General features: G+C 40.5%; 1 protein-coding gene across 1 annotated transcript in view; it reads right to left on the bottom strand.

The window, feature by feature from the left end:
* The window catches only part of LOC126457451 (nudC domain-containing protein 3-like), an 85526-nt gene that overhangs the window by 20173 nt on the left and 47063 nt on the right, over positions 1–18290 (bottom strand). The window contains exon 5 of the mRNA XM_050093734.1: positions 15923–16108. Within this exon, the coding sequence (XP_049949691.1) occupies positions 15923–16108 (186 nt within the window). The remainder of the gene's footprint in view (positions 1–15922; positions 16109–18290) is intronic.

Raw genomic sequence — 18290 nt, 5'->3', positions numbered from 1 at the left:
ACAACTGATTCTTCGATTCACGAACAAGTGTCATTTTGTATTTGTACTGTCGATGATTCCCTAATCATCATCAAAGATTTTATTGGCTTATACAAGACCCCCAACACTGAATCACAAACTCGGTTTAGTATTTTAAAAGATGTTTTTGCTCATCTTGATTTTTCAATGGATAACTTAAGAGGACAGTGCTACAGTGGTGCCTCGAATATGAGAGGTAATTTCAAAGAACTAAAAAAATTCGTTTTGGATATACAACCAAAAGCACACTATGTGCACTGCACTGCTCACAGTTTAAACTTGGCAGTTGTAGACAGTCTCCGCTATCTTACGTCTATGAGGGATATTATGGCTTTAGCCATGGACTTAATAAACACCCTAAGGTAATCCAACAAAAGGTTGGGACTTTTCAGAAGGATACACTTTGAGAGGGCCAGCAACCAAACTGGTCTACAACCCCTTTGCCTGACACAAGGGACTATCTGGGCTTCTAGTATCTTGAGAATATTGACAAACTTTGAATAACTTAAAGAGTTTTTTTGAAACATTTTCTGCAGAGGACAAAACAGAGGCAGGTTACCTTGAGTCAATATTACAATTCCAGACTTATTTCTTTTTACGTCTTCATTGCCATGCATTGAACCCAGTAGAGGATGTCAATGAAAAACTTCTGCGCCCTCACCTAAGTGTTGCTGATCTGGACAAAATGTATGAGGGCTTGATTTGTATATTGAATGGAAGATGTAATTGTTTTGAACACTTTTGGGAATTGTGTTTACAAGAAAAACCTTCAGAAGTTGATCCTTCGCTTCCTCGGAATCGAAGTATGCCAAAGAAGTATGAAAACAACGAAGCCAGCTCATTGCACACTTTCAAAACCCCAAAGTAATACTTACATTGAAGTTTGTGAAACGATGCAATGTTGCATTACTGAGTGGTTTGCATCAACTGGACACACACAGGTCATTGCAGTTGAACAAGAGTGCTCATTTTTAGTAAACAGAGGTGAAACAAAGTTGAAAAATTCAACAGTTTTTCAAAAAAGACCTATACATTGAGAGAGTGCGCTTACACTTGAATATGTTAGCCGATATTGCTAATAAAAAAAAACTGGTCATAAAAAACATGCCTGATGTAAGAAAGTACATTACACAAGAGCCTGCAGTTGGAGAAATGTAATGTGAAGTAGTGAAGTGCATTAAGCTGCTCCAAGTAGTTCCAATAACGACAGCAACAGCAGAACAGTTATTTAGTGCCCTTAGGTGTCTGAAGTCATATCTCCGATCAATAATGGGGCAGAAGCAATTGAACAACTTCGCTGTGCTTCACACCCACCAAGATGTTTTGGATGAATTGGATATCCGACCAGTCATCAACGACTTCATATTCAGTAATTCAGTCAGACGGCCAACATTTGCACCTTTCTCAATATACTCTAGCCCTAATAATGGCATTTAGAGCAATATTAAAAATCTTTATAAAAATAGAGAATTAAATACATACATAATGTTAAATTTTCAGTTTTGAAATATTAGTATTAGTTTAATACTGTATTACTATATTACTATAGTACTGTATTAGTTATTTTCAAATACTTAAATATTTTTAGGGTGTAAGACCCAATTAAAAGCTGCTATTTACATACTTTTTGACTGAAAGTATTAGGCATACTGTATTAACTTTATTAACTGCATTATCTTTGAGACATTGGTTTTATTTAAATATAATTTCAGTCTTTTCAGAGCTATATATTCACTGATCTGTAATAGTCTGTAAGCATGATTATTATTGTAAATTAAATTAGCTTTTCATGAGAATACCGTGTGCGTTTCTTTTTTCAAAGCCAAAAAATGTGTCACGCTTGTCGAGTTTCCCGGAGCGTCTAGTTAGTGAGAGTCCAGTTTTCAGGGGTCTGATGTTGATCATATGACTCCAAAATGCTTAAAAGAACTTTAAAACTCAGGTTCCTCTCAGAGTATGCTGATACAATAGCTCCATATTTAGCAAATATATACAACCGCTCACTTACAGAAAGATCCATACCTAAAGACTGGAAAATTGCTCAAGTCACACCAATACCCAAAAAGGGAAGTAGGAGTAATCCATTGAATTACAGGTCCATATCACTATCATCTACTTGCAGTAGGGTTTTTGGAATATATACTGTATTCGAACATTATGAAGTACCTCTAAGAAAGCACTTTATTGACACACAGAAAAAATCGTTCTTGCAAAACACAACTAGCTATTTACACCTATGAAGTAATGAGTGCTATCGACAGGGGACATCACATTGATTCCATATTTTTAGATTTCCAGAAGGCTTTCGACACCGTTCCTCACACGCATCTTCTAACCAAACTGCGTGCCTATGGAATATCGCCTCAGTTGCGCGAATGGATTTGTGATTTCCTGTCAGAAAGGTCACAGTTTGTAGTAATACACAGAAAGTCATCGAGCAAAACAGAAGTAATATCAGTCGTTCCCCAATGAAGTGTTATAGGCCCTGTATTGTTCCTAATCTATATTAATATAGGAGACAATCTTAGTAGCTGTCTTAGATTGTTTGCAGATGATGCTGTCATTTACTGTCTTGTAAAGTCATCAGATGACCAAAACAAATTGCAGAATGATTTAGATAAGTTATCTGTATGGTGCAAAAAGTGGCAATTAACCCTGAATAAAAAAAAGTATGAAGTTATTCAGTGAGTACTAAAAGAAATCCACTAATTTTCGATTACGCAGTAAGTCACACAAATCTGAAAGCTGTAAATTCAACTAAATACTTGGGGTTGCAATTACAAATAACCTAAACTGAAACCACCACATAGATAATGTTGTGGGTAGAGCAAACCAAAGACTGTGATTCACTGGCAGAACACTTAGAAGGTGCAACAGGTCTACTAAAGAGACTGCTTACACCATGTTTGTCCACCTTATTCTGGAGTATCGTTGTGCGGTGTGGGATCCGTTTCAGGTGGGACTGATAGATGACCTAGGAAAAGCAGAAAGAAGGGCAGCTCGTTCAGTATTATCACAAAATAGGGGAGATAGTGCCACAGACATGATATGTGGCAACCATTAAAACAAAGGCGTTTTTTGTTACAATAGTATCTTCTCATGAAATTTCAATCAACAGTTTTCTCCTCCGGTTGCAAAAACTTTCAGCTGGCACCAACCTGTTGTTGTTGTGGTCTTCAGTCCTGAGACTGGTTTGATGCCGCTCTCCATGCTACCCTATCCCTATTCTTCATCTCCCAGTACCTACTGCAACCTACATCCTTCTGAATCTGCTTAGTGTATTCATCTCTTGGTCTCCCTCTACGATTTTTACCCTCCACACTGCCCTCCAATGCTAAATTTGTGATCCCTTGATGCCTCAGAACATGTCCTACCAACCGGTCCCTTTTTCTAGTCAAGTTGTGCCACAAACTCCTCTTCTCCCCAATTCTATTGAATACCTCCTCATTAGTTATGTGATCTACCCACCTAATCTTCAGCATTCTTCTGTAGCACCACATTTCGAAAGCTTCTATTCTCTTCCTGTCCAAACTATTTATCATCCATGTTTCACTTCCATACATGGCTACACTCCATACAAATACTTTCAGAAAAGACTTCCTGACACTTAAATCTATACTCGATGTTAACAAATTTCCCTTCTTCAGAAACGCTTTCCTTGCCATTGCCAGTCTACATTTTATATCTTCTCTACTTCGACCATCATCAGTTATTTTGTTCCCCAAATAGCAAAACTCCTTTACTACTGTAAGTGTCTCATTTCCTAATCTAATTCCCTCAGCATCGCTCGACTTAATTCGACTACATTCCACTATCCTCGTTTTCCTTTTGTTGATGTTCATCTTATATCCTCTTTTCAAGACACTGTCCATTCCGTTCAATTGCTCTTCCAAGTCCTTTGCTGTCTCTGACAGAATTACAATGTCATCGGCAAACCTCAAAGTTTTATTTCTTCTCCATGGATTTTAATACCTACTCCGAATTTTTCTTTTGTTTCCTTTACTGCTTGCCCAATATACAGATTGAATAACAATGGGGAAAGGCTATAACCCTGTCTCACTCCCTTCCCAACCACTGCTTCCCTTTCATGCCCCTCGATTCTTATAACTGGTTTCTGTACAAATTGTAAATAGCCTTTCGCTCCCTGTATTTTACCCTTGCCACCTTTAGAATTTGTAAGAGTATTCCAGTCAACATTGTCAAAAGCTTTCTCTAAGTCTACAAATGCTAGAAATGTAAGTTTGCCTTTCCTTAATCTTTCTTCTAATGTAAGTCGTAAGGTCAGTATTGCCTCACGTGTTCCAATATTTCCACGGAATCCAAACTGATCTTCCCTGAGGTCGGCTTCTACCAGTTTTTCCATTCGTCTGCAAAGAATTCGTGTTAGTATTTTGCAGCTGTGACTTATTAAACTGATAGTTCAGTAATTTTCACATCTGTCAACACCCGCTCACAGTGCGATTTCAGTTGTCTGAGACTGCAGTTTTGTGTGTGTGTGTGTGTGTGTGTGTGTGTGTGTGGAGGGGGGGGGGGGGCGGCTCGCACATGCATGTGCACGCACATGTGTGTGCCCATGGCCAAAAGCTTTAATTGTAAGAGTCTTTACTGTGCCTATCTGCGATTCAGCATCTCTGCTATATGGCGAGTAGCAACTTTCCTTCTCATAATACTGTTACATTTGATTTTGGATTTCCCAGTGTTTGATTCCATTGTTGGTGGTATATTTGTTGCTGTGAGTTAGTATGAGCAGAGGCTATACTTAATAATTGGAAGAAAATAATGATTGGTTCCTTTTACTGACCCCAAGTCAGGTTATACAGTTGTTGAAAAGCTCAGAGAAAACTTCAGTTTTCATTTCAAGTGAAAACACATTTTTAAAAATCAGTGGTAGGCATAAAACATCATCCAAAATTGTACTAAAAGCCTTTTCTGAGAATTATTTTGAGGAATTAGTCCAGGAGCCCACACAAAATGTATATGATTGCTGTAACATACTAGACCCAGAAGCAATTAAAAAAGCCTTAATAAATAGGAAGTGTCATGACACATACAGCGATTAGTGACAACAATATTGTTGTAGAGACTGAATACAGTAACTCACAAATTCACCAAAAATTAAAGTAAAAAAAATCACTTGATTACTTCCTAAGAGGTAGTTTTCATTCCTTGCAAACTTCCTATTTAAGTGTAGACCACGAGTGCCTTAAATTCAAAGAAATACTATCACTGGTAACTGAGAGATTCATACGAAGTAAGTTATAAGAAACAAAACGGATCCCCTACGATTTTCAAAACAGGTCTGGAAACTGTTGCAGAAGCACCAATAAAAAGAAAGAATGGCAGATTTAAACGAATGTAAAATCTAAAATATTGGCAATGTTTTACAAAATCTTGAAATTTAATGTGAGATGTTTTCAATAGTTTCCACTACAAAACTGTCATGAAATCTGGCAAAAAAACCAAAGAGATACTGGTTGCATGGAGAGCACACCAGCAACAAAACACAATCCATACATTAACTGTGCAATAGCAATGGTAATGTTACCAATGACAGTGCCACTAACACACAGCTATTAAACACAGTTTTCAGAAATGCTTTTACCAAAGAAGATGCAGCAAATATTCCAGAATTCAAATCAGCTGCCAACTTGAGTAACTTAGATGCAGATAGCCTTGGTGTAGTCTTGTTGTCCGGACCGTACACCAACTGGGTTCTTTTCAGATCAAGCTGATGCAATAGCTTCATAATTAGCAATCTTACAGAACTGCTTGCTCTCTGAAAAATCTGAACCAAAGGACTGGAAAGTTGCGCAGGTCACAAAGTACACAAGAAAGGAAACAGAAGTAATCTGCTGTAATAGAGACATATATCACTTAAATCAATCTGCAGTGGGACTTTAGGCATATGCCATGTTCGAACAACCCGAAATACCTCAAAAGCGACAATCATTGACACACAGACATGCATTCAGAAAATACTGTTCTTGTGAAACACTGGCTCTTTGTACACAAAAAGAAATTAGTGCTATCGACAGGAACTTTCACACTGATTTCGTAGTTCTAAATTTGCAAAAGGCTTTTGGCGCTATTCTTCACACGCAACTTCTAATCAACTTGTGTGCCTTTGGAATAATATACAGGGTTATTACAAATGATTGAAGCGATTTGACAGCTCTACAATAACTTTATTATTTGAGATATTTTCACAATGCTTTGCACACACATACAAAAACTCAAAAAGTTTTTTTAGGCATTCACAAATGTTCGGTATGTGCCCCTTTAGTGATTCGTCAGACATCAAGCCGATAATCAAGTTCCTCCTACTCTCGGCGCAGCATGTCCCCATCATTGAGTTCGAAAGCATTGTTGATGCGAGCTAGCAGTTCTGGCACATTTCTTGGTAGAGGAGGTTTAAACGCTACATCTTTCACATAACCCCACAGAAAGAAATCGCATGGGGTTAAGTCGGGAGAGCGTGGAGGCCATGACATGAATTGCTGATCATGATCTCCACCACGACCGATCCATCGGTTTTCCAATCTCCTGTTTAAGAAATGCCGAACATCATGATGGAAGTGCGGTGGAGCACCATCCTGTTGAAAGATGAAGTCGGCGCTGTCAGTCTCCAGTCGACTTCCGAGGGCTACGCGTGAAACTTGCCCGCATGCGTTCAACCGTTTCTTCGCTCACTGCAGGCCGACCCGTTGATTTCCCCTTACAGAGGCATCCAGAAGCTTTAAACTGCGCGTACCATCGCCGAATGGAGTTAGCAGTTGGTGGATCTTTGTTGAACTTCGTCCTGAAGTGTCGTTGCACTGTTATGACTGACTGATGTGAGTGCATTTCAAGCACAACATACGCTTTCTCGGCTCCTGTCGATCTCAAGCGCTCTGGCGGCAGAAACCTGAAGTGCGGCTTCAGCCGAACAAAACTTTATGAGTTTTTCTACGTATCTGTAGTGTGTCGTGACCATATGTCAATGAATGGAGCTACAGTGAATTTATGAAATCGCTTCAATCATTTGTAATAGCCCTGTAATTGTGTGACTGGATTCATGATTTCCTGCCCGAAAAGCCACAGTTCATATCACTTGATAGAAAGTCACTGAGTGAAACAGAAGTGTTAGTCTCTATAGTTATTAATCTATATAAATGCTTTAAAAGACAATATGGACAGTCCTCAGAATGTTTGCAGATGATGCTGTCATTTACCACCTAATAAAGTCATCATCAGATCAAACCCAACCGCAAAATGATTTAGACAAAAGTTCTCTATGGTACAAAACTGCCAACACACAGAATTAATAAGTAGTATGAAGTCCTCCACATAAGTATCAAAATAAATCTGTTAAATTTCAGTTACAAGATAAATCACACAAATTTAAGGGTTACTGAGTGAACTAAATACCTAGGGATTACAATTATGAAGAACTGGAACCACCACGCAGAAAATTTTGTGGGGAATGTCAACCAAAGACTGTATTCAACTGGCAGAGCACTTAGAAGATGCAACAAATCTACTAGAGACACTGCCAACACTACATTTGCCCTTCCTCTTCTGGAGTACTGTTGCTCGGTATAGGATCTTTAGCACACAAGGCAGACACAGAACATAAAAAGAGTTAAGAGAAGGGCTGTTACTGCAAAATAGGGGATAATGTGTTATGGATATGATATGAGAGTTGGAATGGAATCAATAAAACAAAGGCATTTTTCATTGCCATGAGATATTTTCATGAAATTTCAGTTAGCAACCTTTCTCTCCAAATGTAAAAATATTTTGTGACTCTCACCTACAAATGGAGCAATGACCATTACAATAAAATGAGATAAATTGTAGCTTGCATGGAAAGATTTAAGTGTTTGTTTTTCCATTGTGCTACTTAAGAGTGGAATGGTAGAAAAATAGTCTGAAAGTGATACGATGAACTCTCTGCTAAGCACTGAAGAATAAATTGCCAAGTAGTCGTGTATGTAGATGTAGATGTAGATGTACTTGTTCTTCATGCTACTACCTCAACACTAAAGGCTTTAGGATGCCCTGCAGTTGCCTGCACTTGGGCTTCTGTCACATCCTTCCTCCTGATTTTAAGGCCTCAAGTCTACTGTCACTGTTGTCGCTTTAGGGTGCAAAGCAGCTGATGTCACAAGCGTCTGTGTTGTAACTTTAAATGGTCAGTCACCAGATGAAGCTGAAGTCGCTAACACTCCGAGCCCAACTGACTGGAGTAGGGGAATAGCTAAGAACTATCAGTTCCCCTTTGAAGAAGATGCTCAAATGGTTGAAAATTAAATTTCCTTCACCATATTACCACAACGAATAAAAAGTAAAACAAAATTTACAGCTTATGCTGTATCTGCCAAGATATCTGATAATTCAGATGTCTAACACACATTGAAACATAAAAGGTTATAAAATTGGCATTAGGTTAGAAAGTGGTGCACTGTCAGTGGTTGGTTGCAGTAAGCACAGAGTGGTGTGGTGTCTCCACTTAACAAATTATGAGTGTTGAAATGACAGTGATCAGTACACAGCCAAGCTAAAAGCATCTCCTCACAATGAGAGGGGCGAGAGGAAGTCATCCTAGCCATTGGGAGATGTTTAATTTCACAGAGTTTGTTGCCATTTAGAAACGACCAGTGTTAACACCAGAGGGACACAATGTTCTTATATGCAGCACCCAAAGATCAACAGAATAGCAAAAAGGTCTAGGCAGTCAGATTACAGCCTCAACAGCAGCATCGGCAGCTTCATTCCCCGACACTCCGACATGACCAATGACCATATGAACATCATCAGCAAGCGAGTGGAGGCTTTCATGGCACTGTTGTACTAAGGGCCGGTATGTGTGTAGTACACAGAGGCCCTGCAGCGCACTAAGTGAATCGTAACACAACACACAATTGAGAAGCCTGTGTCGCCAGATGTACTGGGTAGCCTGATTGAGGGCAGAAAGCTCTACAGTAAAAGTCAATTACATGTCTTAAAGTCAGTATCTAAAATGTTTGTAACCAATGACAAAGGTGCATCTGAGACCACCATCAGTCTTGGAGGCATCAGTGTCGACGAATGTGCCGTCTCCAAGTTGAGTGCAAAGTTCAAGAAACTTACAGAGATAGGTCAAATATAGAGTAGTGTAAGTGGAAAATGAACTAAGTCCAAGATTAACGCAGACCTCTGCGTGAAGCCAAGGCATTGAAGGGCTCTCACCCATTAGGAACATGGCAGGTAATGTAAGGTTAAGCTTCCGAAGCAGTATAAGAAAGCAACCTCTAGAAGGCAACAAAGAAGTTACACTAACCCCTTGTTGGTGGTCAAGGGAGTTCAACGTCGGTATGACAGTGGTAGTTCAACGGCATATGCATGGAGACTCTTAACTCACCTAGTGTAGAAATGTCCAGTGACAAAACGTATGCTTCGATGGTGGATTGTGTTGAGATAGACGGTCGTACAGATGGGTAAATGAGAAACCCACAGTCCAGTTTTGATTGGATGAGGGATTGATATAAGCAGAGAAGGATTTTCCGATCTGCTCCCCATGAAGTACCGTTTAAAACATGTAGGATATTTAGATTGGGTACAGCATGCTGATAGATGTGAGAGGACCAACAGAGTTTCCTATTGAGTGTAAGCCCCAAGAATTTCATGGTTTTTGAAAAACAGAAGGGCAACAGGACCAAGCTGTAAGAACGATGGAAGAGACTCCTTATGCTGTCAGAGTTTCAGGCAGACAGTTTTTCGGTCGAAAACTGAAAGCCGTTGCCAATGCTACCTGAGTAAAGATGGTTGAGACATCTCTAAAGTAATTGTTCAAGTAAACAGGTTTGTTGAGAGCTGGAGAAGACTGCAAAATCATCGATGAGAAGAGAGCCTGAGATGCCTTGTTACAGAATTCCATGATAAGGTTAACTGCTGTGGCACTACACAGAATCCTGGGGGACACTGTTCTCCAGAATAAAAGTGTTTGACAAAGCCGAACCCACACATATTTTGAAAACCCAGTCTTTTACAAACTTGTGGCAATGCATCACAGGATTTTGCACGAAAATGCACGAGTAAGACAAATACATGCAAATGAATGGGGTGCCACTACTGCGAGCAAACCTGTCATCCGTTGTCGTATGACCATGCCCAAGCTTCGAATCACTTTGTATTTTCCCAGTCAGTTGTGTGACAAACTGCAGGACTGCAAGATGCTAATCAACTTGGTGCAAGCATGAAGATGCTTCTCGGACCAAAACAGACTCCTCAGTATCGCATGAAAAACATCATTTCAAAGTTGTGGAATGAGGTAGCAATGCAGTTAGAAGAGACTGTAAATTTCTTTCCTGTCGTGTGTTTAGTGACAAATGCAGATGATATTGTAAATGTGGTTTTCCCTAGTTTACCACAAATTACTAAAACCCTTTTGGGTTTTCACTGCCCGAGAAGAAAAATTTAGCACCCAGAAGGGGAGGAGGAAACGAAATGAAACTTTGCAAGTTGAGATAGTATGTGCTTTTATTTCAGTGGTTACAAAATCCATTCAAATTTACAAAGAATGTGGCAGTATGTACCTACTGAGTAGTATGACAATCCACTATTTACACTCTGGATACATGCACTCATTGTGTTCAGAAGGAAACCGTAAAGACGTTGTATGCTCTCCCGAATTAAAGTGGCCCACATCTGTCGTAACACGTCTTTGATATCCTTAATACAGGCACTGGGATGGAATTTATGTACAAGCTGGTCCCACACATGTTCTATCGGATCAGAGCTGGGGATTCTGCTGCCTCAGGAGTACCTAATCATCATGCAGACAGTTTATAGAGACATGTTCCATGTGTGGCGAACATTGTGCTGTTTAAAAATAGCAGCATAATGCTGTTGCACGAGAGATACCACATGAGGATGCAGTACATCTGTGACACAATGCTGTGCCATCAGAGTTCCCTCAATCACTACCAGCCATGACCTGAAGTCATACCCTCTGGCTCCCCACACCATCATGCCAGGAGTAACACTGCTGTACCTCACCTACACATTGGAAGGATGGGACTTCTCCCCAGGTTGGCACCTTAGTCCCTGGCGATGGCCATTTGTGGAAGTGCAGAACCGCAACTAACCCCTGAACACTACGCAACGCCATTCATCACAAGTCCATGTTTCCCAGTTGCAGCACCTTTTCAAAGATCAAAGATAGCCGTGTAAGTGTTGTGGAGTTAACGGCAACCTAAACATGGGATGGTGATTCCCTATTCCGCTGCTGCTAGTCTCCAACTAGTGGTGCCAGATGACACAGAATATTGCAGGGAGGACATTACTTGTCTTTAACAGCAGATGCGAATATGAAGGGGTTACGATATGCTCAAAGCACAATATGGCGATCCTCTCTTTCAGTTTCTACGCAGCCCTTCAATGGACCATTGGCATATGTGTGTGAATGCCACTGAAATCAGGATGCTGCACAATTCGACAAGCCATCCAAATGGAGAGCCACAACAAAGCCCTTTCAAACTTTCTCAGTTCAAGTCTCGGTCGGTGCACACAGTTTTAATCTGCCAGGAAGTTTCATATCAGCGCACACTCCGCTGCAGAGTGAAAACCTCATTCATTCTCAGATGCTGATAATGCCCTCACATAAGCGAGTGCCATCTCTGTGTTCTTCACAGTGATCAGTCAACATCTAACCCTATTTGTATCCAACATACAACCTACCACCCCTGGCAATAACACTAATCATGAACAGCACTAAGGCATTCTGGTGGGACTTTGCCTGTCACAGACTTTTACAATTCTAATCATTTACATACCAATGGTGCGTATCTGCACAAAATAACCTTGGCATCAAACTATGTTGTCTGGGTGCTTCACATTTTCTTTGTCAGACAGAGTATTTAGAGAATCATGCTTTGTGAAGGAGCAGTTGTAGTCTGACGAGTTGTCATTGCCTTTCCTGCGAACTATCCCAAGTAAAAACTAACTAAGACTGGAGGTGGGGCATGCTAGCGTAATATGCCAAAGCTGTAGACGAATACCTGAGTACAGCTTCATTGCAAAGTAGTTTCTTAGACCATTTCTGTAGCAATGTGATAAGTTTATGTCAAATTTAAAATGTTCTGGACCATAAAATACCAGAGAAATTTTGTAGTTACAAAATGAATACTTAGAAGATGCGTTTACATAAGCAATCTACTTACATAATTTTAGTTAATGAGAGAATTAAAAATCTTGTAAAGCCATTGGTAATGTCCTTTTGAGTGCCCCATCACAGTACTTTGTTTCATGTTAATATTTTATTGAGTAAGATATTATTCTTACCCACTCTTGACTCCACCTTCCCTTTCTTCATCTAGGAAGCTTTAAAGTGTCCAATGCACATAAAAAAGTAAAATGCAGAAAGACACTAGCCAAAAGGCCAACTGCTTTGATATAGGACAGTAAAGTCATGAGCAAAGAACATAGTGTTGTCACGTGAAAACGTGATGTACAATACTGTGAAACGATCTGTCAAATATTTATATATCCAGTGGGCACACAGCGTAACCACTCTTCAGTCTGTCCTTGCCTAGCCATTCTTCAGTCTTCAGTCTACTGAAGCATAAATCTTTGGCCAATTCTTAATCAACAGTACTAGTGCTGCTGAGGATAAAGAAAGATTTACAGTGGACAATTACACTTTAGCGTAACTGAAGAGGTGTAACAAAGCTTCCATTCAAGAACACAGAATGATTTCTCCATCTGCAGAATACCCTAAAAAGCTGTCACTATGACATAATGATTAAGCACTAAATGGCATCATGTGCATGAAAATAACCACATAGTAGAAAAAATATGTGGTGTTACCGATCAAGCCCACTATTTCTTTATAATAGGCTATACATATCGTAACAACAAATGAATGTAATATTGAATGGGAAACACTTTCCTGATGTCCTGCAAAACATCAATGAAATGTTTCCAATTCAATCTTATTGTCATGTTCTACCAAGCACCAACACAAAATTCACTTAATGTTACATATGTTTGAAATAGCATTATCACAACCTTTGATGAGAAGCTGACAGATGTATTACCAATAAAATGAAGCTTAGTGCTCTAACACTATTTTGTCATTTGTGCAAACAGAGGCACAAATATTATATTTTTCCCCCGAGACATTTAAGTCTTTTCTTTATCTACGACAATGATTTTAGCAGAAGCAATGAGTTAAAATTTGTGCCGCGGCCGGGGCCAGAACCTGGGTCTTGTTGCTTGCTAGGCAGAAATGCTAACCATTACACCACCATAGCACTTTGGTTAACACGCTGCACTAACTACCCAAGTTGAGTGCCCTCCCAACACAAACTTGTTGTGTTGCTTCAATCATTATCAGAGGCACAAATATCTTGCCTTTGCAGTGAGCCCAAAAATCCTTCATTTCCAATCAAATTGAATTTTTATTTCCCTGCACTATGGATTTAATTCAGTCAGTCAGTTCCCCCACCCAGTTGTAAATAACTACAGTTGAGCTGCAACATGTGCTGGCATAAGCTGGCACCAGCACACCATGCGGCAAAGTGTTGCAAATCATAGAGCAATATGATTCGGGTGCCACAGCCGCCAATAAGTTTGACCAGGCCCTGATTTGTCAGGTTGAGCCGCCTCTTGCTCACAATCGCCCCAAGCACCCACAACAACGAGTGCGTACACTTCCAGGCAGACAGCCATGTACACAGGTAAACAGACCTATGAACTTAGTGAAGTCTTGCCCTAGATGTTTTGCTCACCATAAATGACGGGACTGACCATCACGTAATACAACACGACGTGTTACACATGTGGAAAACAAGGCCATGTCCAAGCAGTTTGTCTGCAATGGCACAAAAATGCAAATTTTGCCCACTCGCAGACAAAACAGGTTTGTGCACATGCAGTGAACATTTTGTTTTTTAAACCTACAACAGGTTCTGACACAAGTAAGATTAAGATTGTGCCTAATTCTTGTCCTAATGCTGTGCAAGAATGTTCTAACAAACTATTTGTATCATTAAAAAGCAAGCACCTCCCTGCTTACAACGGACAGGGAATTCCAGTGGTTGGAAAGTTTAGTTTGCCTACCACTTACAAATCTCACAATGGGACAGTGAATTTTACTGTGTTGAAATCAAGAGACAGTGAGAACATTCAAGCATTGTCCTCAATATTTTATGTAGAAGGTTTGCCTGAAGTATGTGTGTTGGACAATGGACCACAGTGCACTTCATGCAACTTTGAACAGCTTTGTGAACACAATGGCATTTGTCATTAACAAGTGCTCCGTTTCACCCACAGTCCAATGGAGAAGCAGAACACTTCATACGTACTTTCAAGCAACAGATGGCCAAACTTTGCACCGCCCGGACTTCTCCATGACCGCCGCCATCTGATGCTGCTACACTTGCTCCACCCACCGCAGCATCCGGCACCGCCCGTGGTCCGCAGGTATTGCTTTTCGTGCACAACATTGTTCTTTCAGGGTTTATGGCAACCATGGGCGTTGGGAAAGAAACATGATCTAGGAACGCATTGATTCTTATATGTACTTCATTGCAGGTCCAGATGGTTTGCAACACCGCCACCAAAACCAAATTAGCGCATGTCACTTGCCCTGTGATTCTGCTGCTTTTCTTCCCCCGATTCAGGCTTCAAGGGATGCCTGCCTTTGCAACCGCCTGCTGGCACCACCAGGGCGCCACAGGAAGAGCAGATGGACAATGTGCCCTCGCCGATGCTGTCCCCACTTACCAATCCCATTGACCTGGACCCGCCATCGCCGTCCCTCAGGCCTGTACATGTGCCCTGGCAGCAGTTTTCCGGAGGATGTTCCTGTTGCCCCACAAGCCAGATGGTGGGATGCAGTCAGGAGTATGTGACCGCCACATCCAGTGTTCTGTCTCCCTCCCCGTTGTCATTGGCAGCCTCAGCCTCGGCCTCACTACACGACAATGGTGCGGCATTTTGAAGGGGGGGGGGGGGGGGGGGGGGGGGGGGGGGGGAATGTGCTGGCCTAAGCTGGCGCCAGCACACCATGCAGCAAAGAGGTTGCGAGAAGATAGATAGAGGCCAAATACGGACTTGCAAGAAATGCATCACCAACACCCTCTCAGTTGCCAGTATTTAGACCACCGCCAGAGACCAAAGGCCCAATCAGTCAACCAGTGAGTCATCGAGTTGAGTTGAGTCATTAGTCACTGTCACAGTTAGCTCAGTCTCTAGCTCAGAGTCACGCAGCACAGAGTGACCAGAGTAGTTTGCATAGTGGACTTGTACTTCACCAGCAGTGATGTTAATGTAGGCTATTAGGGAAGGGCTTGAACAACAACTAGCGTAAGTTAAATAACTTTCTTGTACTTATGAATAAAGAACCTCGATTTTATAGAAAGAGGATACCGGCCACCAAATGGCATCCCCTCCTTGCTTCCCATGGTAGAAGCCTACAGTGACGACAAGACGATGCAAAACATCTACTCCTTTCAGCTGCAGTCCCAGGCAAGCAATGAATTTCTGTTATCACAAACCGTTCCACTTCCACAGACAAAAATAAGACACTGAACTGTAAGAGAGTTTAGGGTTTTATGAAACTGATAGCACTAACCATCCAAACTTTACCAATCACTTACCCATCTACAATTGGTTATTATTTGCAATGAATTCACATCTTGTACCAGCAAGATATTTGCAGTTTGAAAAAATTTTGCAGATGTAGTGAACACCACTGCCTATTTTAAACTGAAATTGTACTATTGGTTTTAAGTAAGTGAAATTTCTCTTACTGTACCCAACTCTTGCAACTTATCCCTTGATGAGTACAGTGAAATATGCATATAATGTGAACAGTAGTTCTAGACAGCATGAAAATGATTTAACAACAAAATGTGCAACTGGGTGTCTAACCACATACCTGAACATACTGGCCTGGGACAAGTGACCAAATGCATTCTTCTCTGTTGACTAACCAGCATAGTTCACCATCAACTACAGTCTTCCATTCATCTTCTTTATCACGTGTCTCCACTCTCACTGTGTTTGATGTCACTGACACTCTAACATCTGTGCTGCCCTTTTGTACATTTGGACCCACAATTACCTGAATAACAAAGAATTAAAAAAGCACAATTTGTATTGACTGAATGGGGAAACACTGCTTCAGAGCCACAGAGAAAAAAATAAAGTGTGCATAAATCAAACTGTACACTCTAAAAACATAATCAATTAGGGAATTTTATGTTTCAAAAAGAAGACATATGAGTTAGGTAACCAATGACAATACAGAATTCATTCTTACATGAACTGTTTTATAAAGTTCTCATTAAAGTACACCTTCATTTGGTTCACATGGAGTAGAAGGATGGAACATTAGCACTACACAAGCCTTCTATTCCACCAATGCACCCACGGTCTTTTTACTCCTCTCCTTCCCCCCCCCCCCCCCCCCCTCCCCCCACCATCTCTCTAACCTCCCATCTGCATCTGCACCTAGCTCAGACAAAAGTCTTTTCACTGAAAGCTTACTTTTTCAGAAGTCTTTCCACTGTTTGACATTACACACAGACATATAAAGATAGCTCTTAAATCTCAAAATACTGAGTTATTGATTTCTTCAAAAAAACACAAGTGCATTAGTGCACTGGACTAAATAACATTCTGTGTAGATGTGAAGTTGAACCATGACATTCATTAAGCTTCGAATGTTGGCAGCTGTGAGATATGCATAAAAGCAGGAAATGCACAAGGCTACATCACAGTCTTCACCACATCTTGACTTTCTTGTTGCCTTTTCCCGTCAGCGTCCAGAACAAGGCTGCACATCATCCAAGTCCTTGTCAGATGTTGTTTCGTCACAGTGGGCAGAATTATTGAGGGTAAATGTCAGTCAATCAGCAGCCTATTGCTGGGGCTTGAAGATAGACAACCTGCAACTTTTGATGCTAACTCCTCTTTCCGATGTTTTAAAATAACGTTTTCAGGAACAGCAATAAGGAACTCGAGAAAATTTTTCTTTCTTTAAACAGGAGACCGTGTTCCACGAAGAAAGTTCGATGAGATGGAAAAAAATTCTCTCGCAATACTTCTTTCCTCTTTTCTGACACGCTGGGTTGTTGGCCCAATTCTGATCCACATTATCTACTCCATCCATTGTGTAACTGTACACCACAACTGCCTAAGGACTTCAGCTTTTTCTGGTTCTTTTCTTTACAGTTTTCATTTCAGCATTGTTAACTGTTGTCAAGACACACACATCTCCTTTGCCCTTGCATCAATTTTCTGTCACTGTTCCCATCTGAAAAGCATCAATTTTCCCCTTCTTTCATTTCTATGAAGAGATTATGAAATCAGATCTCTTCTAGATGTGCTCTATAGTTCCATACAAATAAGTTCTCTGAGCAACAAGTAAATCTGCGAGTTGAGGAGATGTGTAGTAGTTATCAATGGTAAGGTAATCATTTCTTTTCAGAAGTGGTTACAGCCCGAAATGTCACTGGCATATCATTACACACTTCATTCCATTCCTTTTCTTGCTTGTAAGAGGTGTGGTGTCCAAAATGTGATTATTGCAAACAAAGTAACATCCCCCTCCCCTGTCTATACACCATTGCATGTGTGTCTTTCATTGTTCAAAGCCATGTTGTAGGTCATCCATTGACACCTCTCGGCAACAACTCTCTGCTGTTTTATTGCTTTTTTTATCACCTCAACAGACTGAAAATGTGTTCCCTCCAAAGCACTTTTCAATTTTAGGAACAGATAAAAGTCACAGGGAGTCAGATCTGGTGAATACTGAGGATGATCAAGAACAGGAATGTGCTATTCCATTAAAAAACTGTTTTACAGATGCAACATTGTGGACTGATGCATTGTCCTGATGCAGAATATACATATCACCCTTCCACAAATCTGGTTTTGTTTTCCTTACTCTTTGCCGTAGTTTGATTAGGCCTTCTTTGTAGTATTTTCTATTAACAGTTTGATCATAAGGCAGCCGTTCTGACAAAAATCAGCATTGCCTTTAGTTTTGACTTGATCATTCATGCTTTTTTCATTCTTGGCAAGGTGGGAGTCTTCTAGTACATTGACTAATGCTTTGTTTCTGGGTCATACTGTAAGACTGATGTTTCATCAGAGGTGATGACGTGTGTCAGAAAGTCCTGTTCTTCGTTGAGTAGTTCCAAAACACCACAACAAATGTTCTTCCAATGCTCTTTTGTTTGTCAGAGAGGTTTTTTGGAATCAGTTTTGCATAAACTTCATGAAGCGAAACTTGACTTACT

Source organism: Schistocerca serialis, chromosome 2, assembly GCF_023864345.2.
Source record: "Schistocerca serialis cubense isolate TAMUIC-IGC-003099 chromosome 2, iqSchSeri2.2, whole genome shotgun sequence".
Classification (NCBI taxonomy): Eukaryota; Metazoa; Arthropoda; class Insecta; order Orthoptera; family Acrididae; genus Schistocerca; species Schistocerca serialis.
Note: the sequence above shows the minus strand (reverse complement) of the source record. Positions and strands in the feature narration are given on the sequence as shown.